Source organism: Apteryx rowi, unplaced genomic scaffold (genome assembly GCF_003343035.1).
Source record: "Apteryx rowi isolate R43461 unplaced genomic scaffold, aptRow1 scaffold_3, whole genome shotgun sequence".
NCBI classification, from domain to species: Eukaryota; Metazoa; Chordata; class Aves; order Apterygiformes; family Apterygidae; genus Apteryx; species Apteryx rowi.
This window is the reverse complement of record NW_020449418.1, coordinates 5,861,224-5,888,835: the sequence shown is the minus strand read 5'-3', so window position 1 is coordinate 5,888,835 and position 27,612 is coordinate 5,861,224. Positions and strand designations below refer to the sequence as shown.

At 41.3% G+C, this 27,612-nt stretch overlaps 2 protein-coding genes across 5 annotated transcripts in view; one reads left to right on the top strand and one right to left on the bottom strand.

Moving 5' to 3' along the window:
* The window catches only part of SLK (STE20 like kinase), a 53,010-nt gene extending 31,809 nt beyond the window's left edge, over positions 1–21,201 (top strand). The window contains exons 9-20 of one of the 4 annotated variants that reach the window (XR_003254170.1): positions 902–2,326; positions 3,461–3,591; positions 3,882–4,005; positions 4,266–4,445; positions 6,447–6,539; positions 9,973–10,102; positions 10,344–10,468; positions 11,786–11,974; positions 12,718–12,843; positions 14,384–14,497; positions 15,107–15,447; positions 17,536–21,201. Coding sequence is in view for 3 of the 4 variants with exons in the window: in XM_026069566.1 (XP_025925351.1) it covers positions 902–2,326; positions 3,461–3,591; positions 3,882–4,005; positions 4,266–4,445; positions 6,447–6,539; positions 9,973–10,102; positions 10,344–10,468; positions 11,786–11,974; positions 12,718–12,843; positions 14,384–14,497; positions 15,107–15,253 (2,784 nt within the window). In the remaining variant the exon portion in view is untranslated. Of the gene's footprint in view, positions 1–901; positions 2,327–3,460; positions 3,592–3,881; positions 4,006–4,265; positions 4,446–6,446; positions 6,540–9,972; positions 10,103–10,343; positions 10,469–11,785; positions 11,975–12,717; positions 12,844–14,383; positions 14,498–15,106 lie in introns of all 4 variants that reach the window. The other 3 variants (XM_026069567.1, XM_026069566.1, XM_026069568.1) reach the window with 3 other exon arrangements.
* Positions 21,202–23,167: 1,966 nt separating this feature from the next.
* Positions 23,168–27,612, bottom strand: part of COL17A1 (collagen type XVII alpha 1 chain) — a 38,187-nt gene continuing 33,742 nt past the window's right edge. The window contains exons 49-56 of the mRNA XM_026069768.1: positions 27,093–27,182; positions 26,353–26,466; positions 25,924–26,076; positions 24,636–25,088; positions 24,293–24,433; positions 23,730–23,792; positions 23,403–23,474; positions 23,168–23,217 (exon numbers count right to left, since the gene is read on the bottom strand). Of these exons, the coding sequence (XP_025925553.1) occupies positions 23,168–23,217; positions 23,403–23,474; positions 23,730–23,792; positions 24,293–24,433; positions 24,636–25,088; positions 25,924–26,076; positions 26,353–26,466; positions 27,093–27,182 (1,136 nt within the window). The remainder of the gene's footprint in view (positions 23,218–23,402; positions 23,475–23,729; positions 23,793–24,292; positions 24,434–24,635; positions 25,089–25,923; positions 26,077–26,352; positions 26,467–27,092; positions 27,183–27,612) is intronic.

Here is a 27,612-nt window from a genome sequence, read left to right as displayed (position 1 = left end):
ATGTTGGCTAACCTAGTATGTTCCCAACGGCAAACCAGAACCCTGATCTACAGATTACAGGGTTCCAACAGTAAATATAGACAGAGATAGATCATAATCACTTTGAAGAGTGAAAGGGCAATTATGTTTAAAATGATACTTTATTAGTATATTCTTTTGTATATTCTTTTGCATATGTCTGTATATAATCTGATAACATTCATTCATATTCCAGCAACAATAATTTCTACAGTTATAAATATGTAACTGTTTCTGTTCTAGTTCCGTATTACCACTTATTCATACCTGCAGGAAATTTTCATTGTTTTAACAAATTTTCACAGTGATTAAAGAACAAACCAAACATTTTTGGACATTTTGACCAAGAAGAAAAGGAAAACTAATCTTTTTCATGAAGCAGTAAAAGATCTTAATATTACATCTTATAAGTGCTGCAGTAACTAAAGCTAAATGGCTTCTACATAGGCAGCCTGGCCCAGGAAGGTGTGTCTTTCAAAGCTAACTGTAGTTGGGACTACCAGAGGAGCTGAAATAGTGAAATAAGGAGCAAAGTGATTGCAAAAGACTCTGTTAATTACTCTGACCATGATGATTACTCTGACCATGACTCTGACTCTGTTAAAGACTCTGACCATGATCCCATTCCTTCAGTTGAGGGCTTTATGAAGTTATAGGAGATGGAAGAGGGTTCTTGTGAAGTTGTGTTCTGTTCAGAAGAACCCATCTGTAGTTCATGTACTTGTTCTGTGATAACACCTAGCTAATTACTCAAGACTATCAAATTTATGTAACTCTGCCTGTAAGTAAAATATATTAATGTCTCTTCAAGTATTTTTAATAGAACTGTGCTTTACTTAAACTAGAGAATGATTAAATATTTTTCTTCCTTTAACTTTTTTAGCAGTTACCTGCAGACAAGCGTGCATCCTCTGACCTTAGCATTGCCAGCTCCGAAGAGGATAAACTTTCACAGAATGCCTCTGTTCTGGAATCTCTTTCTGAGAAAACAGAAAGCAGTGCAACTGAGGAGAAAAACAGCAGTATCTTTCCAGATGATAAAACAACTGGAGATGAATCTGAGGACGTTAAATTTGGGAAAACAGCCGATAACATGTGTGATACTACTGTTGGCAATATGAAAGTGCAGAATGGTTCTGTGCCGACTGATAAAGGTGAGCAAGGCAAAATATTGGCAATTGAAAAGAATACAGAAAGACTAGAGGAAGCACATGAAGATATTGAACCCCAGAAAGGAAAGAAAGAACCTGATGTGGTTACAAAACCAGAAATAAAGGATGAACACAACCTAAAAATAGAGAAACAAAAAGACATGGGAAATAGACAGACAGAAGAAAATAAACTGATAATAGCACCCACAACTGAAAACAGCACTGAAACTGGAGAAGCCTTTTCTAAGGAAACTGGTGAAAAAGAAGAAAAGGAAAACAGAGTAGATCTTCCAGAAAATAAAAATGGAGAGGTCACTGCAGAAAATACTGCAGAGCAAAAGGAAGATAAAGATGAAGCTCAGAAAGAGGAGGTGATAGACACCACTACAGAAATTCTAGCTAATGCTGAGGATAAAGTGGCTGATGAAGAGAAGGAACTAAGCAGCCTTGGAGTTGACAATAATCAGGAGATAGGCAATACTGGTGAAACTCAGATCAGTGATGGGGATAAAAAACCTGAGACAGAGGATAAGCTAACAGAAAGTCAGYGTAAGCAGGTCCATGAGATAATCAGCTCTGAAGAAATGGTGTCTAAAAGCCAAGATAAAGCAGTCGAAGTAGACAAGAAACTGGAAGAAAGTGAAAATGAGGATATTTGTGAAATAAGCAGCACGGAGGAAAGAGAGATCAAAGACTCTGGAAAAGAAGGCACAGACCAGAAGGCAATAGAGAGTAAGACTGAGGATATTTCTGATAAAGAGGTGGATAAACCAACTGAGATGGACCAGGATGCAGAAGGGCACAGACCTGAGACTATCCAGAAAAACAGTGCTCAAGTAGAGAAAGAACATTCAGAAATTATTTCGGATGAACTAGTAAAGAATAAGCTTCAAGATAGAGAAGATGAACAAGCCGATGACTCTGARCTTGCTCCAGTTCCCAGTATTAGCATCAGCACTGAAGAAAATGAGGAAAAAGTCAAAGCAGATAATCAAGACAATACTGAAACATTACAGCAGCTGGAATCGGAGACTCTAAAGGAAAATGATGCCGATTCAGGCACTGGTTCTGCAGCTGATAACAGCAGCATTGATTTGAACTTGTCCATTTCTAGCTTCCTCAGTAAAAACAAAGAGACAGGATCAATATCTTTACAAGTAAGTATAAGCAACCGTATACTTTTTAGATCAAATCTTACATTGTTATGACCCTAAAATCATCTCTGAGTTTTACCTTTGAAACTAGKAAAATTATCTAGTGAAAAACTAGTATAGCACTATGGAATATATGAATCTGCAGAAACCGAGGTATTCTGAAATGCACTAATGACATCTAGGTTTTGTGCAGTTATGCAGCGAAGCAAGTGGCGACAGAGGTGCTAATAATTTTCCTATTTCATTGCATAATTATATTTAAAAATGTAAACTAACATATAAAAATAGTTAATCACTCTTACTGGAAATTTCTCAGTGTGGTCAAAACTGTACTGCTTTGGTTGTACTGTAATTGATACAATTACACCAGTATAAACGTGCTTATCTGGATAAAGCACGTTCCAAAATATGAACTTTATTTTTATCCTTAAACTAATATACTAGGATAGTATCTGTGTAACCATCTGTTTAAAAAAAACCAACAACATTATTGCAACTTGAMATAGCTACGCAAGCATGACATTGATGTGTTTGCAATCTAGCGCGATGGAGACCCAGTTTCAGCTGGGGTTTCTTTCATATCGTAATAAATCAGTAGCAGCTCTGAGAAGTGCAAATTTCTCCAATTCCCTTAGTAAGGTTATCATGTAATTGATAATTGTTTAGTAACATATAATGACAAAAATACAAACTTGTTAGCCTAACTTGCTGCCAAAGCAGAAATAGGAAGGTGAGTAAATCACTGTTCAATTTTGGTTTTTTTTTTCAGAATTAAATCCCTTTTGCTGACCAGGAAAATTATGGGCAAAAGCACACAGTAATGCAGCTGTCTTCAACTGTAGAAAATAAAACTGTATCAGCTCTGTTGAGGGATCGTCCAGACTTTTTTTTCCCCTCTGATTGGCAATTTAAATGATCAGTAATCATGGTTTTCCTTTGCTGACTAAAGAAAGTTAGTGTCTCTGAATTTTTCAAGTTCTCAGTTGATAAGTGAGGTACCAATAATTGAGGTACTCCTGATTGCTACCCATCAGGCCTCCAGGAAAATATCTGAAGTAGTTTAATACTAAGAAAGAAAGAGGAAAAAAAGAATATGACTGACTTAAGCATGGAATAATTAACCAATGTTTTATTCAGGAAACTCGAAGACAAAAGAAAACATTAAAGAAAACTCGCAAGTTTGTTGTTGATGGAGTAGAAGTGAGTGTGACCACATCAAAAATAGTTACTGAAAATGACTCAAAAAGTGAAGAAATGAGATTTCTACGGTAAGCCTTTTTAACAGTAAATTTTACAAGAGGTTTTAGTGTCTTGAACGTAGCAGCTAATTTTTTTTTCTTTTTGAATAAAAGAAGGGGACTAGTGGACTTATTTCTATAATGTTTGGGGATTGAATTCAGATTTTTTTGTTAATTGAAAGGAAAGTGTTCTTTAAAATGACACACAAAATCAATTTGAAACTAGCTTTACTGAACCTAAGTTGTATTTTTTTCTTTTTTTTTGTAGTTTTCCCCTTTTATTGTCCTATCAATGTTAAAAAGTTCTTTTTCATTATTAGGCGTCAAGAGCTGAGAGAGCTAAGACTTCTTCAGAAGGAAGAGCAGAGAGCTCAACAGCAGCTCAGTAATAAACTCTTGCAACAGCGAGAACAGATGTACAGACGTTTTGAACAGGAAATGACAGTGAGTTTCTTTGTTTTGGTACCAACAAAAATGTAGCTTTTTGAAGTTAGACTAATACTCTTAAGGATGCTGTCCTGATGGAATGGGTAGAAGACTACTAGCAGTGATACAAGCCTTTCCTTCTATGATTGTTGGTGTGGCTCTGTTTTCATACTCTGTGCTACTAATGGCAATGTTTTGCATTATGGCGATTGCCCAGCTTGTGTCACTGTTTTATCATTCTGAAGAATATGCCAAATTAAATGGAATTATTTTTACAGAGTAAAAAGCGACAGTATGATCAAGAAATAGAAAATCTAGAAAAGCAGCAGAAACAGACAATAGAGCGCTTGGAACAGGAGCACACAAATCGTTTACGAGATGAAGCAAAACGTATCAAAGCAGAACAGGAGAAGGAATTGTCCAAATTCCAGAACATGTTGAAGAACAAAAAAAAGGAGGTAAGAGGCAACGATGGTAATATAGAAGATAAGGGATACGGCCATAGGAAACGGTTGAGATTGGGGCTCTCAGAACCCTTGCCACCCTCGTGTGCTCTCTTGAATTGGGTAAGGGGGAACTAGCAGTCAGTATTATTCCTTTTGTTTTAGTGCTTAAAGTGAAATAAAAACAGCTAATAGGAACTTGCAGCTATTGATTCATCTAGAAAAAGTTACCAACCTAAGAGACTTTTCACAGAATCTTTAATGAAATACTTTTTCTTGATGTCGTATTTGAGAAAAAATGTTTTGTTAAAGACTGTAAAAAAAAAAAAAATTAACAAATCCAGATAACCCTTAGTATTTCTCTAATTAGAATTTCAAATAAAAGAATATAGTCTTGATTGCTACTAAGAAATATTTCATTTCCTGAGAATTTTTTGTTAATTTGTTAGATTTTCATTAAACATGCTTTTCAGGTTTAGAATTTGTCTATAAGAATTGACAGCAGTTTTTAACTCAGAGGACAGCTAGGCGAGAGAGGTCTGGATAGACTAAAATTGTTTACAGTTAATTTTACATCTGTCATATACAATTGATGCAAAATGAGTGACATTTGAGACTGACACCTTATGCTGTTAATTTGCTTGCATTAGAACAARAGAAAGTGATGTGTTCCCATATGGATTTTGCATCTGAAAGCTRTTTTATTTCTTTTTCAGATCGATTGTGTAGTGCTTGTTTGTATATAAATGGCTCTAGTATTTGCTTTAGTAGTTATTAGACTTAGAGATTTCTTTAAAAGTCTGTATTTTCAGTGCTTTTGCRTAGAATGATCCTGTAGTACAGAAGTGCATAGAAAAAGTATAAGTTGTATTTGGTCTGAACCATGTGCTGATATATAACAACTTTTCTTCTTTTGCRAAACCTCTTGCATTTTTGAGTCTCTTTCTATTTACTGGTGATTGGGTCCTACATGGGAAAGCGGGAAGAATTTTATGTATTGCTCTGAGCTAAAAGCAGTTCTTTCATGGGAACAGGAATAGCATGTGGTGATTTGGACTCTGTTTTTCTGATGATGCTTCCACTATTAAACAAACAGGCATTTGTTTTGGGGTGCATATTTTTGTATTTAAAGCTTAAGAAGGTGATTTATAGTTTGAAGGAAAATGCAGCTGGCACTCTGAAACTACCCATGCTATGTTTAGGAGTGTGCAGTGTTTAATTATTGTAACTTTTCATGGCAAATAAAAAGACATCAGCAAATTATGAGATTCATAGCCAGTTGATTTAACCAGGTTATATTTAGAAAATTTCAACTAATCTAGCCTAATTTGCCTCAGACTGAACCACATGGACCATTTCAGCATAATTGTAATTAAAAATTTCTTACAAACATAGCTACTGGAATTCTTTGCTTTAAAATTCTTCATAACTGAACATTTAATGTTTGGTTTGCTTCTGCGATTTTTTTTCTTTTTAAGATTTAAATATGTATCCTATGTAAATGTTATGCATGTTTGAGAAGCTAATAATGGCATCTTATACATTCAGATTTGAGACTGTCAAAAATAGCTGTTTTTCAGTGGAAGTTATTTTAAACTTCCAGTTATTTTTCACAAAGCTTTACCTTGAGATAAACATACTCTATAATCCTTCTCAGGAATGCTTCAAGAAAATGCCCCTTCTGCAGGTGGTGGTTTTCTTAACTATTGACTATTCTAGCTGCTGCATGAAAACTCAAGCAACTGACTGCCATTTCTGAGAGCACTGGTCAGCGTTTGCATGCCARAAGAAGCTGGCGTATACCTCCTTTCTGCGCTGCAGTAGCATGCATAAAGCATGTTTTGTTTCTTCTCTTTTCATTAAGCTCCTTTCACTAAACTAACATCTCTGCCACTGAAGTAATGCACGCTTCCCAGTACCTCTAGTGCATGACCTGCATGTCCTGTGTGCACAAAAATGCTTGCTGCGGAGAAAGTGTTCTTTTCGCCACCTTCTGCATGCTTATATACACTGTAGGTTTTAAATGAAGTGGAGAAAGCACCAAAAGAGCTGAGAAAAGAGCTCATGAAACGCAAGAAAGAGGAGCTTGCGCAAAACCAGCATGCTCAGGTAACAACGGCAGCTTCAAGCTACTAAAGTGCAAAGAGCAGCAGTATTCACACGGCTTGATAATTTCACTTGTTGTTGTTGTTGTTGTTGTTGAGTGGATATGAAACTTAACTCAGACTAACCCTGCATACCGTGCTCTTTCTTCAAACACTCCCATATCACTTCCCAAAAGAGTACAGTGTTTAGACATGTAGGAACGGCAATATATCCAGGTTTGTGCTTTTAAGCTTAATGTTCTGTATGCTGTACCAAAAAGGAACAGGTTTTTTCCACAGCTGGTTTCATGGCAGTGCTTTTTTGGGTGGTAAGTATCCCACAGGTACATCAAATTATAAAGGTTACAGTAGTTATTTTTGAGCAAAAAGCACAGGGGAGGAAAATACAGAAAATATAAGCATAAGGCATCTTGTTCCTAACAGCAGAACAGACTAGGTAAAATGTAGTTATTTAAATGTCAAAGTGTAGGTGTACAGAAACTTCCGAAGACATCATATATAATTTCAAGCCTTCAACCTTGCTGCCGTTATATGACCTAGGTAGAAAGAGGCAAATATTTTAGAAACCTGTTCTTCTTCTGATGGCCACAGCTTGTACAGAGTAAGTCTGCATCACAACGGGGTAGGTTTGGATTGAGTAACTCTTACAGATTAAATGTTTATGCGAGAGACCTAGTAGAAAACATTAGCGACTTTTTTCCATTACATGTTCCGTTCCAGAGAGGATTTCCCAGGGCAGAATTTGACTGAGCTACAGTGCTCTCCCCCTGCTGAGGATGTGTATTTCTGAACTTTTTTTAAGGAAATAATTTTAGAACTGAGTTTTTATAGTGTTTGCAGTGACTTACTTTGTTTCCTTTTTTCAGTTTTTTTTTTTTTTNTTTTTTTTTTTTTTTTTTTTTTTTAAGTAGAACATCTTTGGTTAAGGTGCCAGATCCTCACTTGAAATGATAAAGAAGTACCAGACAGTGTGCAGGTGTATTATTTTAGAATATGTATAATTTTTCCTGTCTGACTGCTTTTTTGTGATTAGCCTTGACATTTTTAATATATACTACTAACATATAGCAGAGTCTCATTCTTTTAAAGAATAGAACTATATTTTATTATAATCTGACATGGGAAGTACATTGTGTCCCACAGGGTGTTGCTCAGGTTATGATTCAGTCTTTTCAGTTGTCTTCATGTACACTTTTCAACGCACAAATGCAGGATGTAAGTCATAAAATAAACTTTTTTTAGATATATATATATATTTCCCTAATTTTCCAGAGGTGTGTTTTTTCTTCTCACTTTTGCTCATATGTGCTGAGCAAATTCATTGGTGTCTCAAAACCAGTTAGCACAAATTTATAAAACTATACACTATTCATAGTAAAAAGATCAAAATTGCTGTAGCAATTAGCTCTGGGCAAGACACTGATTTCTCACAAACACAATATACTACTATTTTCTGGTGCTTATCATTTGTTCAGCACATGTGAGAAACAATGCGTGACCGTTTTATGCTCTGTGTGCAGTGAAATTATGTATTTTAAAAATATGCGAGTTTATTTTAAGATACTTCCTGGGCAAAACCAAGTGGTAATTTTGAAAAGGCAAGCTGCATTGCGCGCTCTGCCTTCTACACCATCTAACGCGCTCTCCAGTAAAGCCCATCGTCTCCGTTATACCTGGGCGGATGAGGGGAGCGGAAAGGCCGGCGTGTTTTCTGAGATAGCCTGGTTTATCTTTCAGTGCTAGCAATTTAAAAGCTTCCTTAAGATTTACAATGTAGAGAGCAGCAATGATATTTAAATGATTGAGAGAGTAAAATCTCTGACGCATAACTGGTTTTTACCGTGACCATCCTTGAAATGAAATATATTTTTCACAGCTGTAGAGAATGTAGAGCAGCTGTGTCCCCTGCCCCCCCCCCACCCCCCCAAATAAAAATCCCTGGCAAGTCGAATATGGTATTGTTTATGTGCTGCACCTTCAGAACACTGAACTCCTACTGTTCTCGCCCTTTTAATCTAGAAGTAATGCAGAACAGTGTTTTTTATCGGTCCATATATTTGATTAGGAATGTCTGATTCTGTTTACAAACCTGCCCCTCCAGTCCTTTTTGCACCCTCTGGGCTGCCTCTGTCTGAACTTTTCCCCAGCTTACTCCACCTCCGGTTTCTGTTACCCGTCTGAATGTCACCCTGCTGTCCACTGAGGGAGGTGACAGCCTCATCTATTATTCGATGACTTTCTGTGAAGATGAAAACCATGATTCTCCTGGTCATAATAAAAGTGCTTTTAATGAACATCTAATTCCATATGTTGCTCTTGGCTCTTTTAGTGAGTAGCATGGACTCTGCTAAAAAGAAAAAAATACATAGATCAGGAGACTCTTCCACTGATTTCCCATAGCCCAGCACTGTTTTCCTGCTTCTTCCCATCTCCCCTCCAATTGACCATTCTTAACTTCGTTTCATTATGTATAACAGAAAATGCTTTAGCTGCCTGCCTTGCCTCCAGTAGTACACCACCATCATCCTTTCTTCTGACTGTACTTACCCTTACGTCATGGTAGAAAGATCTGCTTTAATCTCCTGTTCTTAGAGTGTGTGTGCATGCCTGCATGCTTGTAAATATGGTAAGTTTTTTTGTGATAGTTGCAAAGAGGAAAAAGGCAACAGTACAGCCTTGGTGCCTGGGAGGGGAGAGAAGGGGATCGCTACCACTGCCCGCTTCTCATGACGAGGTGCAGCAGGCTGAGATGCCCTGGGTAACGGGAAGAGCCAGGCGGTGTGGGGACCGCACCACACGGATGGCAAGTCGCTTTGCAAAGAGCCCGCTCAGCTCTGGTGCGACTGCTGCTGAGCCGAGGTTTACAAGTCCTGAAGAGGCAATTCCTGCTAAAGCCTTTGCCTGTCTTCACAGCCATCTCGCCGAACTCCCAGCCTCAATAGCGTTGTGTTCATGTCAGGATAAACTGCCCAGACACTGAGAGACAAACTTGAGACCCAACTGTGTAAATAAATAGGCTTTACTTCATAATTGAAAGCAAAACAGTCATAAATACTTTTGGTCTTTTTATATCCTTGAATATATAATCTCGACATGATGAGATCAACTTTATACTGAGCACACTTGCATTTACTAGCTTAGAAACTGTAGCTTGTTTTGAGAGGCAAGAGGCAGAATGAGTTGCCGATTATTGGTTAGGTTAGTTTGTTGCCTTTGGTCTTATTTCTGGAGGTAAATACTAAATATTCTTTTACCCACTCTCTATGTGGAAAATACAAGAGATGCATAACTTTATAACTGAGGCATGTTAAATCAAATTAACTCAAAGGTGTATTTGTTTTCATATACAGTTAGACACTGAGAGAACTGGGAATCTCATTAAAATGTAATGTGACTAGAAGAACACAATTTCACTTATTTCCATTGGTTTTTAACAGGAGCAAGAATTTGTGCAGAAGCAGCAACAAGAACTGGATGCATCTCTAAAGAAGATTATTCAGCAACAAAAGACAGAACTAGCCACTATTGAACGAGATTGCCTCAACAACAAACAGCAGCTCATGAGAGGTATCCAGCACTGGACTCTTAAAAACAGATTTTTTGTTTTGTATTTTAATAAAATAATAAGTCTGCCTTAAATTTATGAAATCAGATGCCTTCAGGATTAAACCAAAACTGTAATAACATATATGCTATGGAATAGCATTGTTCTTAAAATGCACTTGGAGGCCATTTTTAAACATACGCTTACGTGTAGATTAAAAAGTATCGTATTGTACTTTCTGAACCAGCCTTCCTCTTTCTGCAGCTCGTGAAGCTGCAATCTGGGAGCTGGAAGAGCGACACTTGCAAGAGAAGCATCAGCTCCTCAAACAGCAACTCAAAGATCAGTACTTCATGCAGAGACACCAGCTGCTTAAGAGGCATGAAAAGGTTAGTGCTGACTTTGATACTTTCCTTTGTGTATTATAATCCTTGTTGGGTTTGGGGTTTTTTTTTTTGTTGTTGTTTTTTTCCAAGTAGTCTTACAGTCTCTACTGTTTGGGAAAGGTAGCTGTTTGCTTGCCTAGGCAAGGCCCATGCAGGTATTTTCATGCTGTATGTTCTGTTAAAATCATAATCTTAATTTAATGACTTGGTAGTGCATTGAGGCACTTTGTTTGGCTTATTTAATGTGTTTGTTAGTTCACCCTGTTATACTATGGACATGGAGAGGTTAGGTGTCTAACAAACAGCACATAAATCAGAGGCAAGAAATAAAGGCAGTAAATAAGGAAAAGTATAAGGGGATCACAGGGGTGAGATAATAGAGTTGTCCCTTGTAAAAATCATGTATCTTTATTCATCTGACTTCTATTTTTGAGCTTCCAGACTGAAGTTCATAAGTGAAGTGATTGTATTTTCCCTTTAAATTCTTTTTTTWAAGTAGAATGGCTTTTTTATTTCTTTTATTATTTAGTAAAAAGAACAAAATATGTTTACACACCAAAACCAACAGAGTTTGGGTTTGTGGTTAAATAAATCTACTCATTAGTAAATCATCCTGGAATTAAATGAACAGAATGATGACCTGGATTAGCTTTTTGGGGCAAGTAGTTGAAAACTGTCTCCTTAGACCTAAAGCCTATAAAAGTCCAGAAGATAATACTTTTATTTTCTGCAAGGCATTTGGCATTGTTTTTTATCGAATACCCTGAATATATTCATTCAATAGATATTTAAAAATATATAATTTTTTAAGCTTCCAAAGCCAATAGAAAGATATTGTTGAATCTCCTTGGTCATTGAATCAGGACCAGCCTCTCCTGAAGTTTGTTTCTGTATGGTTTATTTTATCTCTGTAGTGGCTTTTGTTTTTGCTAACTGTGAAACAGAGTTGGTGTCCAGTCACTTCATAACTGTTGTAGCCAAAATTCAGTTCTACTGAAGTTTCTCCCTTTGAAAAACATACATGTATACGTGTGTGTGTGTGTATGTGTGTGTATATATTTTTAATCTAAGTCAGAAGTTCAACAAGTACTGGTAAATATATCCATATTCTTCAGAGCACTAGAGAATCTTGACTGGATTGGGCATGATCCAGAGTTTTGGAATAAATGGAAGACCACCTCCTCCCCATTGCATATCACTGGGCCTGGGTCTGGTTTCTGCTGAGAAAAAAATGGACTCAAACAACATGCTTGTTGATGAAATGAGATCTGAATGTTCCAACGGATACTCTGTAACATTTCTATGTCATTAATTTTTTAGGAAACGGAGCAAATGCAGAGATATAATCAACGACTTATTGAGGAGTTAAAGAACAAGCAAACTCAGGAAAGAGCACGGCTGCCTAAAATCCAGCGAAGTGAAGCAAAGACTCGAATGGCTATGTTTAAGAAAAGTTTAAGAATCAACTCATTAGCTTCGCCAGACCAAGATCGTGAAAAAGTTAAACAGGTGATTAATAAAAGCAGGTTTAATAGTGTAAATGTTTGATGTGATGTAAATGTAAATGCGATGATGAGGCAGAGTGCACCCTCAACAAGTTTGCAGATGAAATAAAACTGGTGGGAGTGGTTGTTAAACCAGAAGGTTGTGCTGTTTTTCAGAGGGACCTCAATAGGCTGGAGAAATGGGCCAACAGGAATCTCATTAAATTCAGCACAGGGAATGCAAAGCCCTGCACCTGGGGAGGAATAACCCCATGCACCAGTGCAGGCTGGCCAACAACCAGCTGGAAAGCAGCTTTGCAGAAGAGGTCCTTGGTGTCCTGGTGGACAAGTTGAACATGGGTCAGTAATGTGGCCTCATGGCCAGTGAGGCCAACAGCCTCCAGGGCTGTATTAGGAAGAGTGTTGCCAGCAGGTCAAGGCAGGCGATTCTTCCTCCCTGCTCAGCGTTAGTAAGGCCGTGTCTGGAGTGCTGGGTCCTGTTCTGGGGTCCACAGCACACATATGTTCTAAGGAAGGATTAGAGGGCAGACAGAGAAATGGAGTGACGGACAAAACTGTGAAGGCATTCCCTTTGTAGAAATTCAAAAAAAGAGAAGAAGGAAAATACCAAGATTATTTAAGTCTTTTAAAACCATTCTCTTAGGTTATGCTGTATGTGTTCATTCTGTTCTATGCAATTCTTTGCATACAAAATACAAAAAATTGTTGTCTCTAGAGGTACGATATGAATCATCTTTTTTTTTCTAGTTTGGTGCTCAAGAAGAAAAGAGACAAAAAAATGAGAGACTGGCTCAGCATCAGAAACATGAAAATCAAATGCGGGACCTTCAGTTGCAATGTGAAGCAAACATCAGAGAGCTGCATCAATTACAGGTTAAAAATGGTTTATATGAAATGAACATTCAATGGGAAAACACACAGGCCAAGCAGAAACATTTTTCCTTCATTTTTATCTATTCATGTGGATTTTTGCAAATTTGCAGCATACTCTTAACCAGATTCCTAAACTTAGAACAATTAATGAGAAATCATTTTATGTACAAGAAGAGCATGAACCATAAGCAGATGATCTCTTCTAGAATATTTACCAAGTTTCCAATGCTATTTTCTGTAGCATTTCCTTTTAATATTCTGTAGCTAGAAGTCATTAATCAAAACAAAGGTAGGTAGCCCCAGGCATTACCCACGAGTTTTATAGCAATACATGGAATGAGCCCTTTTTTACAAGGTGCAGGTTGCCATTTGCACCTGAGCTTCTGGAATGTATTTGGAAGGAATTCTCTTTTTGCAATAAGGAACTCAGTTTTGCTCTATCTAGTATGTGTTTTGTAAAACTAGCTGCTGTATACCAAAGGCCAGATCCAGTTTTCAATTAAGTCTGCTTTTTTCCCTGCTTCAGTGATACAAGGCAGGCTAAAGCGTTAAATGATCCCCAGCTGATAACCTTTGCCTAGAGAAATCTTCCAGTAGCACGGAGCCAACAAAGCTAGTTCTGCACTACTCCCTTTCTCACATCTTGTGAACAGTCTGCGACTGTGCCGCTAATATGTTTCAGTAAATCCTCAAGTACAGTGGGAGTCTCTGCGAGACTTTCATCACAAGTAAAATTGATCAGATTAGGGCTACCCTAAGCTTCACTGAGAACATTTTGGCCCCTCGCTGCACTCGGGACTAGCCAAGTGCTTGTCATTTTGGTTCCTGTGTTTTCAGACTTTGCATCGGGCACAGTGGGGATTTGAGCCCTAGAAACAAGCAGATGGGTATTGGAAACTACCATTGGCCACTGCTCTTAAAAATTAAAGATTTGATCCAGCTGAATGCTTAACTGCATTCTTGCCATTATGCTTTGAAACTCCTCTTAACATTTGGCAGATACATATATATTTTACTGAGTGGAATTTGAAGCTGATGTATTCTTTGATTATCCTTTTTTCTTTTTATGGGGTGAGTCTGAGGCTGCTTCTGCAAGCACATCTGCTGTCCTCCCTAAACCCTGTTTGTTAGTCTGAGCTCCTTGACACCAAGAGCTGAAATACTTTCACATGCGCCCCTTTTTAATTTAATTGATTTTAATAAATTATACAAACTGCATTTAGAAAGCAAAGCAGAAATACTTCATGACCTAGAATAGTGTAATTAGGCAGTGAAGCACAGTTTCGAGTATCACTGTCAGCCACTCTGGATGGTACTTCACAGTGTTTATTTATCTGTCTCAATTGGTTCTGATGGAAAGATCAGCTTTTGATAATGCAGCCTCAGTAACATACTTTTATCTTGTAATTATTCACATCACTATTTACACGGAGTAAGCTAATTAAAAAGAATTAGGACAGCATATGCCACTGCACAAATGCGGAGTTGTCTAATCTGAGTTAGTTTTACTTATTAAGGATTATCTTTATCTTGTTTTAAGAATGAAAAATGCCATCTACTGGTTGAACATGAGACTCAGAAGCTAAAAGAACTAGATGAAGAGCACAGCCAGGAACTGAAGGAATGGAGAGAGAAATTGAGACCAAGAAAAAAGGTAAATTGCAGCAGTGTATGAAAATAATCAAGCATCAGTTCTTGCAAACTGAACAATCATAAATTGGACAATACAAAGAGTACGACATAGGAGGAGACTCAAGCCACTGTACAAAATTGCCATAGTTTATTGTTTAAAAAAGATATTTAATATATGCAAAAGCTGAGCAAGAGGCATGTGCAGCAAGAAGGGCTTGCATGTTATCTCTCTTTTAATGTGTTCCCTCTTACAGGGCATACGTGCATATTTGCATGTAAAACCTCTTACCTGGAGGCAAAGCTGGTTTTTAGGAATATATTTCAGAAGCCAGTAGGATATTACAAAAATTCTGAGTGCTAAATAACAATAGAAGGTTTCCTTTAATAATTTTATTTTAAAATGGAAGATACCAGGTTTTCACACAGTTTAATCTACAGGCAGAGATGTTCTTTCTTAGCTTGCTGGATATTGGTTGTCTTGCAAATTTGATACTTGCTAGGTTTGTTGTTGTTGTTGTTGTTTTTTTTAGTCATGATCTGTGAAGTTATGATTCTTCATCAGACAATACGTCACCAGTATCATCGGCTTCTTGTACTTATATTCCTATGACAATCTGATCTTTGTTTTTAGACATTGGAAGAGGAATTTGCTAGAAAACTGCAAGAACAGGAAGTTTTCTTTAAAATGACTGGAGAATCTGAATGCCTTAATCCTTCAACACAAAGCCGGATTTCCAAATTCTATCCCATCCCCAGCCTTCACTCCACTGGGTCATAACTCTGGGAACTGCTGTAGGTTTTTCRTGTTTGGAATTCTCCATCCTCATCATCTAACCTGCTATAATCTGCACCGTGCATCAAAGGACCGTAGCGCTCTGTTTTCAGTGGAGACAATCAGTGGCACTATCCATTTTTTCCTTCTCCTCTGAATGGAAGAAAACGAAAAAGGAGAACAGACGTTGGTGTATAATGGTAATGTGATGTCCTTCAGATGTTTCAAGAATAAGTGGGGTTTTTTTAATCTAAGACTCAGTACGTTACTTATGGGTTTGGCTTCGAGTAAGTAAGCCTAAAATAATATAATCTTTATGGTCACAAAAAAAAAACGGTTTCTCATGTGAACATTTAAATGGTGTAATACTAGTTCTGCTACTGTGTTTTTAAATGTCCAATTTCTCCACAACAGAATTCCATAACTGAAACTGCCATAAGAGGTTTAAAATGTTGTAACGTTGAGTAGTGTCTTCATAACAAGGACTGAAACTAATTACTCAGAACATGCCAACGATCAGAAAGATAAACCCTTACATTTAAACGTGATTGGTAACAGCAAAAGCCTTTACAACTTCTTTAAACAAACAAACAAACGCACACAAACCTCTGGCATAAATTAAACTGAGCAGATCTCCATTGCATATTTTGTCCCTTAATTCCATAATGAAATGGGGTGCTAGCTGAATTAATACAGTGCCTGAAACGCGTAGATATGCTACTCTTGGCAACAAGATAGTGTTTTGTCATTAAAGAAAACTTCCTTAACATTGTTGTTACTGTACAAAACAAAAGAATTCTTGCTGCTACTGCCATTTTTGTCATAAGTCCTCACCCTAAAATATTTTGCACTAAAATATGTAAAGGTGAAAAGAATGCTAACTTTAAAATGCACAGTTTATTATTTTCCTTAGCTATTACAGGTGGCTAGTTCTACAAATGGAAAAACTGTAGAATGTATTTTTTGGAACACAGTGTGCAAAATGCACGTGGTTTCTCTAGCTTTACCTGGAATAGGTAAAGCCATCTTTTTGTTCTTACCAAAGCCTATTCATTTAAGCTCCTCAGAAAAGTGGAGGTGGATGGTCATATTTATAAATAACCATGCCTGAAGTCTGATTCAGTTAGAAGTGTTAGACTTGATTTTTTTTTTTTTTAATTTTAGTCATTTTATTTTATAGAAAGATTTAAGTTAAATATACAGACAAACTACAAAGCTGGGGTTTTTTGCTTTTGTTTTGCTACATACTAACATATATGGTTTTTATTTTTCAAGTTCATAGATGTATAATAAGTTATTTACCTGGCTGATCTGCAGTGGAAAAAGTCTGAAATGTTTCTCATATAGCTGGTAGGGAAATATAACTGTATTAGACCACTTTTAGTGCACTCCTTTTCATGGTTAGAATTTGAGTCATATCAAGACAGTATTATAAGCTGTACTTTGGTATGCCAAAGTTAAATCTGTAAAATAGTGTTTGCTTTCTGTCATTTGAGGCCTATCTTTCTAGTCTCTTTGGGTATCAACTGTAAACATTTCCTTTTTGTTTTGCTAGCTTGCATTAAATGTGAGACTGGTGAACATTATATGATGTTCATTTCATGGGAACAGTATTGATGCATGGGAATGAACTCATAAATAACATAGGACTTTAATCAGATTGGGTTGAAATCTTGGATGCTGAAATCCTTGGATGTTGAACCTATACCTTCTTAATGAAGACACTTAAAATTTACAGCACAGTAAAAATAATTGGAAAGTGCATGTTTTGATTTAAATTTTGTAACTTTTTGATAAGCATAATTACTTTAATAGCTAGCCTTAATTTCTGGCGTTTTATTATATAAATATGTATTGTGTACTGTTGTAAATTCACATACCATATCTCTAGAATGTTACCTGTTGCTAAATGCAAAGTTCTTTAAATTGTTTATTCAGTAGGGTGAAAAATGTCTTTGAAGGCCTTCACTTTTTAAACTACACCATTATAAATTGACTGTTACTAAAATAACGTTAAAATAATCCTTATCTCTGTATTGAACAGAATTTATTTGCAATTTCATATAAAGTAGGCTCAGTGATTTATTTGGGGAGTAGACATGGCAGGCAAATTTCCCCTTCTGAATTCTCTCTTCCTTCATCCACATTAAATTCTCAGAGAAGGGTGTTGTCTTCTCCTTTTTATACTCTTGGTGGTTTCAGTGATAATTTGCTAATATATATTGACATACTGTTTACTTCTGTCTAAATCTTTTAAATCTATTATTTGAATTCCATCCTTTTCCCAGAAAACCTCTGTAATCTGATCTCCTTGCAAGCTGTACAAATAAATCACTGCGTTCTCTGAAGAAGGGAGGGATTGAACGTGGCAGCCGAAGCCTTAGCGAGTGTTTGGTCGGGCCTTGAGTCATGGAGCGCTGTTAAGCAGTTGCAGCCTTGTGAACGGTACTGAGAACTGAGAGCTGGTGTGAAAATGCATTTTTCTGGAATAACAGGAACTGGCATGGGTACTTATGCATTTAGACTGATAAAATTGGTTTTAAAGCATTGTGGAACATGAAAGAGGTGCATGCTATTATATCAATGCCAGAAAATTCAATTCAAATGAATTTAGTCTCCCACAGGCCTGGAAGAGATCTTCTGAGATGTAAAATCCAATCTCTCTGCTTGACATGTCACTAATCCCTTTAACAAATGTAACACGTTCCATCTTAAAGCTAGTTAGGTATATTCTCCTTAGCTGCAAATAATGGATTTTCTTACCGACATTTGGGCAGATCTCATTTCCCCTGTATGCCCCTCAGAAGACGATCCCAAGTCAGTATTTGCTCACGTTTGTGTTCTGCATCAAAGTACTTTGAACAGGAAAATCCACAAAGGCAATAAGATGTATGAAGTGCAGTGCAATATATCGGTTTTTCCTTGTATTTACAATTGATCCTCGCAGAAGAACTGCCTGTAGGCCCGTGGCCTCTGACAGGTTCAGACCTCAAAATTTGTTCTTAGCCTCTGAAAGCAGATTTTAGCACCTACTGAATCAGCTTTCTTGGGACAGGATCTTGTAAACGCAGGAGCCGGTGGTGGTTCTTGCATCGTAACGGTTACTAGAGCTCAGATATTTGCGGGATCGTGTCATCTTCTGCTAATGCAATATTGCAGATAGGCTGGGGAGATCTTTGGGTAACCAGGCTTCAGTTATTCTTGCTGCCGGCTGCTCTTACAGTGAGGCCCCGGCCCGTGTCGCCAGGAGGCAGCTCTCTGCAGGCAGGTTGTCGGCCCCGGAGGAAAGGGGCCGCGTGCCGGATCTCGCGCTGGGGGATTTCTGCCATTGGCTTGGGTGAGGGGGAGATACCCCAGCCTGTTCCTTCCTCCCTGATTCCAATAAAATGTATTTAAGTGGTTTTTTCCATGCACTTGGCTGTCTCTGCCGAATACATGGAGAAGCATGTACAGCATGAAAGGATATGATATTGTGGTTAGGGTCCAAAAAATGACATACGTTGTTGTTCTTATGTTTGACTAGATATATCCTACTCTAGTATTACAGGTTTTCTTTTAGAAGGTGTCAGGATGTCTGAATACAAATTCAGAAGAGGCAGTAATGTAGCTATTGATAAGGCTGGTTTGATTTGCAGTGTCATGACCAGTGGCATTTACTCAGTGATTTTTCATGTCATTTTTTAAAAATTATATTCATTCCAAATTGCATCCTTTTTTTTCAGGGTATGTTTTAAGCTAATATTCTTTCAAAATTACATTTATGGGTGTTCGATATCTAACCAGTTGTATGGTATAGCAGTCAGCAGGCTGGCTTTTAAAAAATGATTTAAAATCATTTAAATCATTTTAATCATTTAAAATCATTTCATTTAAAAAATGAAAACCCTTCTTTCCAAAGGGACTTTCTCCATTATAACTATGCTACTTTTTTTTTCCCCCCCCTTCTCAATAAATAAATAGGAAACTTAGCACTTTAGCTAAGTCAGAGCCTGACAGAACCAAACAAAGCAGTGGTGTAATTACTTTCATCAGACCACAATACAAAAATGCACTTTATGATGGCAAATCACATAGGACATTTAAGTTAATTCTCCAATATCTGTCTTGCAAGTATTTCAAGGACACTTCAATACACAGAAGTTTTAAATAAGGTTTTTATAATTCAAACACTTAGATCCGTATTAAGGTAGTCTGATTTTCAGAGCTGCTGCGTAGCTACGGCTCCTAAGAACTCAGAAATGCTCGTCCTCACTGAAAGAGGGAGAACTTGCTTAAATGTGCAAATGAGCTCAAAATGTCAGTTGTTTCCACTGAAATACTGCTTTTTGGATAATCTGCTATGGGGAAAGCGGGACAAGTATTTGAGGAAAGCGACTATGCTGTCATTACAGGAAAGAGCAGGGGAAAATTTTTATGATCATCACTGTGTAGGTAACTTTCTGCTTTTTACGTTAACATTTACAATTCTTGGTCATTTTACTTGACAGTCGGTACTCGTGGATCTCAGCAAAGCTCCCTTGGGTTGATGCGTCCCTGCACATTGCCCATTCCCTGACTTCTAATGTCAGAGTCACAGCAGATTTGGAAGTGAGGTCAGAGAGAAGTATCGTTGCTTATTCACGGGATAGGCCAAAGTCAGGATACCCCGTCATGTGTCTTGGAACCTTACAAAAGATAAGAACAGGTGAAGGGAGGGAAGCACAAAAGAATCTCTATAGTGTTCTCCTGGCTAGGAGGGATATTGTTTGCAGAGCTTTTAACGATGCTGAAATTAGTGGTGATGAAGCATAGCAGAGTTATTAACGCTGTTACATAGTACTGACCAGTGCAGAAAGGAAGGGATGAAAACTGTTCCTCTTTTTGTGTTACGCTTATAGAGAATTTGGTCTTGCTCAGATGTGAAAGTCAGGAGCTCGTTACAGCCGTCACAAATGGAGGAGGTTGGCCATTCGCCCAGGCAAATAACCTTTCACGTAGGGCTTTTCTAGACTATGACTTTTCAGTAAAGCCTCATTTTTTCTGCTGGAGCTGTAGCTCTGGTTCTCACTGTGTGAATAACATACCGCAAGGTGGCAGGACTCCAGCTGGCTGCCGTGGCCCAGGAGAAGGCACGGAGCGCTCCGCTCCAGGAGGCTGGTGTGCTGGCAGATCACACCTTATTTGAGGCCAGTTACCCTTTTGAGACAGGCCCTTTGGTTTCCTTCGGTTGTTCTCCATCTCCTTCCTCTTGCCTCTCCCGCAATTGGCAGGGTAAAAATTTGTGAATCCTCATCCTGCCTTTCTATAACTACTGGGCTTTTGGCATGTGGGCAGTCAGTGGATCCAGAGAGAGGAAGCAGAAGACCTCTTTTGACTAATCACTGTAAGGACGTGCTCAAAACCAGCTAATGAATAAGGACTTACATAATTCTACTGTACCAAAAGGAGAAGGGAGTAGTTTAGTCCAAAAATGCTTTTATTTTCCACAATCTCTTCCACATTTACCAACCTAGGTAAAGCTTCTTTCATACTGATTATAAATCACCCAGTCTAAAATGGTGGAAAAAACAGAAAGTGGAAGGGGACATTGAGTGAAATCTGAAATGTTCAACTGTCATTCCCCTGTCTGCTGTCAGAAAGCCACCCAGTGCTCTTCTGTGATAAAGCATAGAAATCCAAGGTACCTCCAACCTCACATTGTCTCAGCAATTTGTTGAATGTTTTGTGTTAACTGCACACACCAAATTATTTTTGCCTTACATGACGGAACCAAAAATGAGACGGATGAATAATTGGCTAAGGATCTGTGTATGAACAGCTCATGGAAGTGAATTTGCAGTAGCAGCCATACAACAGGGTTTTTCAGCTTGTTTTTTTTTTTTTTTTTTTTTTTTAAGTAATTTGATTTCATGGCTTTCTGTAGAATATTGTAATAATTCTGCTGTAAATACAATAAAATGAGTTTGCTGAGATGACCTCCGGTTTTGTTCATGGAAAGCTTACACAAAACACAAGTGATTGGTGAGTGAATGGGACACTGATATTTTTAAAATAATGTAGTATAAGAAGTACACGTTGTACAACTGCTTGTGATTTCCTGACTGCGATAGCCCAAGGTGTGAGTGTAGATTTAACACAAGCAGGACACTGTTTTTAGGGGCCTGATGACAGGGTTGGAGGGGTGCCAGTCCCAGGGTCCTACCCCTGTGACAGCCGGTCTTCACCTCAAGTACAGGCAAAGGAAGGAGGTGCCTGCTGCTGCCTGGCAGTGGAGCCCCTCGAGCGATGGTCCTAGTGTTGTGGGCTGCGTTACAAAGCAAATCAAAGACTGAGAGATTGCACTGCCTCAAACTGCCCTCAGATGTCCGACCCTGGCCTCTGACACAGCCTGCGAGCACCTTGCAGCAGTCCCAAGTAGTTGGGGATGATCTGTGGAAGCACAGCTGCAGTGCTCAGACGTGACAACAAACGCTACAGCTGCAGTCCCTCACTGCAAGGCCTGGTGGGTATGGTGTAGCTCAGCTATCACCCAGCTGCTAGGATGTTTTTGTTTTGTTTTTTCCTTTCTTCCATGTTACAACATTGAGAAATTTAGATTCTGTGAGTATTGCCTCACTGTGAGTGAGCTGATGATGGCAGTGGCACCCTGGGACAGCCACCATCAGCTACTCAAAGCGAGAGGTGTCTGCCCGTGACCGCACGGAATCTGGTACTGACTGCCAAATGGAACACTGATCAGGCAAGCTTTGGGTGAAAAACACACTTTAATAGGATGTTTACATTAAAGTTATTTTTCTTCCAGTGTTCAAAAACTAGAAAATATAAAAATATTTTTAAAAGTCAACAAATTACGTTTAAAAGTGCTTCAGTTCTGTCCCTGTGCATGGCATGTCTCACCGTGCTGCTAGCAGCAGGAACTGCAAAGCATGTGATGACTCTGGCCCCAGAACRTACTTGCCCTTGCTGTACCCACATGTGCTGAGCCCGTCACAACAGGAGCTTGTCAAAGGAGACGAGGCGAGATGGGCTCAGGAGCTGGGTTAGCACGTGGGGCAGCGTGAGAGCACTGCAGAACTGAAGATCTGGGAGGGAGTCACTGTCCAAAGCAAGTCACCAACTGGGGGGACAACAGGTGCTGAGCTGGAGTCTCTAGGGTGGGGACTTCTGGGGCAGAAGTCAGCACTGCCGGGTGGCCAGATGGGGAAGGCAGAGCCCAGCCAGGCTGGGTACTTCTCCCTGTGTCACCTGGTGCAGGGCCAGGCTGGGCTCGGTGCCTGATGTGGGTCAGTGCTTGGGGGCACCTCAGTGCAGCAAGTCCCCTCCCAGGGACCCGTGAGCCGCAGGCCTGCTCGGTGCCACCAGCACTGGCCTTCGCAGGCCCTCCCGCACGCAGCTGGCGCAGCAGAGGCTGCGGCCCCAGTAGCCGGGGAAAGGAGGGCAGCAAAGCTAGCAGAGAGGAAATCGCTTCCAAGCGGAGTCCCAGTGCGGCAGCAAAGCTTAGTCCCAGGGCTCCTTATAGGGCCTTTTGTCCCATGCTCAGCATCTGCTCTCTAACCATTCACCTGCTGTTTGATTTTCTTGTGGGGCAACAGGGGAAATACTCAACTGGTTGGTTAAAAGCAGGTTTTACACAGCTGGGAACAACACAAGAAGCCTGGACTGGATGAGACAGAAAGCCCTTGTCAGCCCAAAGATATACAAACCCGGGAACTCAGGAGCACTAAGCCAAATACTAGCAACAGGAGCAGATACCCACTTTAGGACTGTGCTGGACACACGTAAGAGCCATTCAAATCTCAGCAGTGACTCCGAACTACCAAGTCTAAGTCGTTAGCCGATGGGCAAGGAGGTTTTTTTAGCAGTAAGACGGTGAAGAGTCAGGCTAATGCTGTATGGACTGTCAGGAATGCTGCCCAGTGCAGAACTGAGCTGGCTCTGTCCTTAGACCCTGACACTTCGTCGTTTTCTTCTGCCAACATACGCTTGCTCACCTAGGACCAAGGACGTCAAAAGGAGGATTATTTGAAGGGTTCATGTTTAGAAAAAAAAAAGAAAAAAAAAAAAGACAAGGTGTGTGAGTTTTCCAGCAGTCCCCAGAGACAGGGCTAGTATCTGGGGAATCCTCCATTCCCTGACAGGCAAACCCTTCCCTCCTGGGGATGAGCAATGTTCATACCTTTCTCTCCTTTCTCTCCTTTCGGTCCCCTGTGCCCCTGGCGTCCTGGAGGGCCCATTGGTCCAGGGTCACCTGGAGGAATGAGAAAACCAAGTTTGCCCGTGAGCACGGTTGCCCTGTGAACGGGGACAAGCCAGGATGAGGAAGACCAGCTTAGGCTGATGCTTTGGCTGAGACCCTGAAGATGAGATGTCTGCTGTGGAGCAAGGAGGCTGTGACCTTCAGGGCAGCCCCGTGTCAACTGTCCCTGTGGAYGTGGTGCTGCCTCCTGGGCAGCAGGAAGTTATGGGGTTACGTGGGTGTGAGGGAAAGGATGGCAGGCCTTACCTTTGGGTCCAGGATAACCTCTCTCCCCCTTCTCACCAGGTGGCCCCTGGATGGTACCATGTGCTGGAGAGGAAAATGAAGAAGAGGACAGATGAGTGGGACACATCATTTGCAAAGGACTCTGTGCTCACTGGGGAAGCAATGAATCACACTGGAAGGATACTTCTCTAGATTAGATGGGATCAAACAGACCAGGAGTGGGTTTCTGTTTTCAAAAGTGACTTGGGTMCCAACAAAATCCCAGGGGCAGTTTGTGCCCTCATGTCCCCAGAACTGCTCTGCAGCCCACCCTAGAGCCAGGGGCTGGAGCTGGTCCATGCTCAAGGTGTGTGGGGGGCAGATTTGAAAACAGAGTGGGCAGCTCTGTCCTTTTGCTCTACATTTGCCAGCCCAGCCAGGGAAAATGGGTCACAGTAGCTGTGAGCAGAGTGACCTATAAGGTTTGGGAGGAGTTTTCTACAAGCAGTGGAAAAACCTGCTGTCTGTCTGATGATGAGATTGCATCTCCCCAGCAAAGGAAGAAGGGGATGGAAAAAAAAAAAAATCTCATGCACATCACTTACTTCTGAAGAAGTCCATGAGGTCCTCGGTGACATTGCCATAGGATGCAAAGACTCTGCTGATTCCAGGGGGACCAGGAGGGCCTGGGGGGCCTGGGGGTCCCTGTGCATTGTAAGACATCAGGTCTTGAAGGATACCTCGGCCTGAGGAATTAAACACGTCATTTGAGGGGAGCTCTGGAAAAGCTGCAGCTGGATGACGGGGTGGGAGGTTGTAGGGGAGAACTGCAGGCAGCAGGAAGGGTGAGGGAAGCRAACAGGCTGACAGCAGGCACGGGGGGGGCCAGAGTTGTGGGCTGGGATGGGGAAGCTCAGGCATGGCAGGAGGAGCAGGTGTCCCACTCACTCTGTAGGCTCTCTGACACGCGGAGTGCCAGCTCGTTGTAATCCAGGGGTCCGGTGAAGGAGTCACTGTAGGCTCTGCTTGAACCCATTGATCTCTTGTGTGCCTCTTCTGCTGCCAGCAACCCATCGAAAGATCCATCACTGCCCCTGGAGGTGCTGTAAGAGCCCTCGCTGCCCGTGGAGGCACCATATGAGCCCTCACTGCCAGTGGAGGAGGAGCTGTAAGATGACATGCTGTTCATGGAGCTGCTGTACAAGCTGTCTGTGCCCAGGGATCCCCCACGAGATCCCCCAGCACCAAGGGATCCTCCATGTGACTGCTCGGAAGCCAGTGACTCTCGGTATGCTGCAGACATGGACCCTGCCACCAAACCACTATCTCCTTTTGGTCCTGGTGGTCCCCGCGGCCCAGGGGGCCCAGGTGGCCCTGAGATGTAGCTTCGAACTTCATCACCTGCAAAATATAAGCGGCATTGAAAGGCCTGGAGGGGTACCTGGGCCCCCAAGGCTGGGCAGAGTCATGTCCTACCACCTGGATGAAGACTAGARTATGCAGCTCCATCCTGCCAGCCATCACAGTAACCCTCATCCACTGCCATGTCTCAGGCAGCAGGTCAGTACATCAACTCTGATCTCTATGGATGGAAAAACTGAGGCATGACACCCTCATTCTCCCCCATGCCCAGAATTTTGAGTGCCCAATCTCAGAAACCTGCTTGATGATTTTGCAGAGGGGTGCACTCCTCTTGGGCCAAGTCCAGTACCTCTGCCAAAACAGCCTTTCTTTGACCAGTCTCCCAAAAGTGAGGGGATCTCCTTGTTTTTGAAAGGCTGCCCAGGGTGACTTCCCAGTGTGAGACCTCAGACCAGCAGTCATGCAGACTTGGACCTGGCCACCTGGCAGTACAGGTGCTGCCAGCTACAGCTGAAGCATAAGGCACTTTTTTCTCGCCAGCGTCCTCACAGCTGGCTCACTGCCATCCTCCAAAGCCCACATCATCGATCACTCTGAAGGAAGGTGTTTGTCAAATAATATGCTTTTCCCACAAAAAAAAGGCTCTAGGTGACCTTACTAAGGCATCACTGTTCAGTGCAGGGCATTTGCAACTTCACAGTGCTTGTCCCTCTAGGCTCACAACATGTGAAGCACAGTCCCGGGTGGACCTGTTTGTGGAGGCAAGGTGCTGCTCCAGCCCCTCTACAGGACTGCCTCAGCAAGGGCAGAGCTGGCAGCCGACACGGGGCAGAGCAAGGCCGGGGTGAGTGCAGGGAGGATGGCATCCCCTTACTCTTCAGGTACTGGATCAGCTCGCTCCTGAAYTCGTCACTGTGAGTGATGTCAGCATAGGACAGGAGGCCGGTTCCYGAGAAGCCTGGTGGTCCTGGAGGGCCAGGAGGGCCAGGTGGGCCCTGGACTCCGGAGAGGGAGGAGTATCCCACACCTTGGGAGAGGAAGAGAGGAAGAATGATCTTCTGACAGTGAGAGGACATGGAAATAGCACATGTCTGGGAATCCTGAGAGTTTAAAGGGTAGACCCCAAATTCCAGCCCCTTCCAGCTGATGTCGATGAGATCTTTTTTTTTTTAAGCGACTCTGTTCCCACTGGGCAGTCACATCTCCTGAGAAGCTAATCTCAGCCTCCCTGACACCTACAAACTCCACTTTCTTGGCAAGCTCGCACCCTCCCCACGGGCTACAAGAAACACGAGTGCCTTACTTTGCAGGTAAGCAGAGAGGTCTTCCAGAGAGGTGCCAGGCGATCCRGGGATCCCTGGGGGTCCCTGGGGCCCTGCAGGCCCAGGGGGCCCAACAAGGCCACTGAATTCAGAGTCTGCAAAAGACAACGGAAGARGAGTCACACAAACCACCACAACCCCCATGTCCCTTCTCTGAGACTACAGGTGATGCCAGCTACAGCTGAGCATAAGGCACTTTTTTTCTCCCCAGCATCCTCTAGYGCAGCCTTCCTGGTGCACCTCGCTACCCTGCAGGGAGATGTTGCATGAGGAAGCCAGAGGACTCCAAAAAGGGTAGAAGTACRTTTTTTCTTTTAAAAACTGGCATCAGAAGCTCCTTTATGCTGCGCAGTTTGAGGGAGACAAAGGGCTCCTCCACCCGCAAGAGAGSACCTCATTGCTGCCATTCTCTGCAGGAGCACGGGAAGCTGTCTGCAGCCACGGGCGGCCTGTGCAGGCCTTGGGCAGAGCCCCAGGAGTCCTGCAGTGCCAATAACCAAGACAGAGGGGACCAGCRGAGTCTCATAGAGGGTTAGGTGTGATTACAGGCAAAAGGGAAGATTCTACACTTACAACTGAGCTGCTCGCAGACAAGAGCTGGGGACAGGGAATATCACTGCAATGCCTTCGCTTATTAGGCTACGTTAATGTGAGTATGCCTGTAAAAAGATCCCCGGAGCGTTTAAGGGCCCGGGGCAGGGGAGGTGAAAGATTGGCTTACTTCGCAGGTATGCTGTTAGGTCACTGTAAGATATGCCAGGTGTCCCTGGAGGCCCTGGTGGTCCGGGGAGTCCAATGTTCATCCCAGAACCTGCAAAATCAAACAGATCCAACCGTGGCATTACCAAACCAGGCCATGTTACTGCGTGAGTTATGTGGCTGGGGAGTGCACTCGTGGGCAATGCCTCCTGTGGGGTGGAATGCTCCCAACAGCAGGCTGGGCTGGGAAGCAGGGCTCAAGCCCTATTCCAGACTGGAGTTAAAACCTGCCTGGTTAATTCAAACACAAGGGCACTTGCAGATGGGCAGGAATCAGGCCTCTTCCTCTTCTCCTGGGAAGAGCTCTGCACATCTTGTGAGTCCCAGACACTGGAGCCTGCTGGGACAGACAGCTCAGCTGTGACCCACCGGCTGAAACATGTGCCGCTCTCCATGTGCCCACCTGTGCACAAGCAGCTCTGGTGCAAAACAAGCTCATCCGCCACTTGCTTTTTTGCAAACTTTGTGCCTCTGTGCAATTT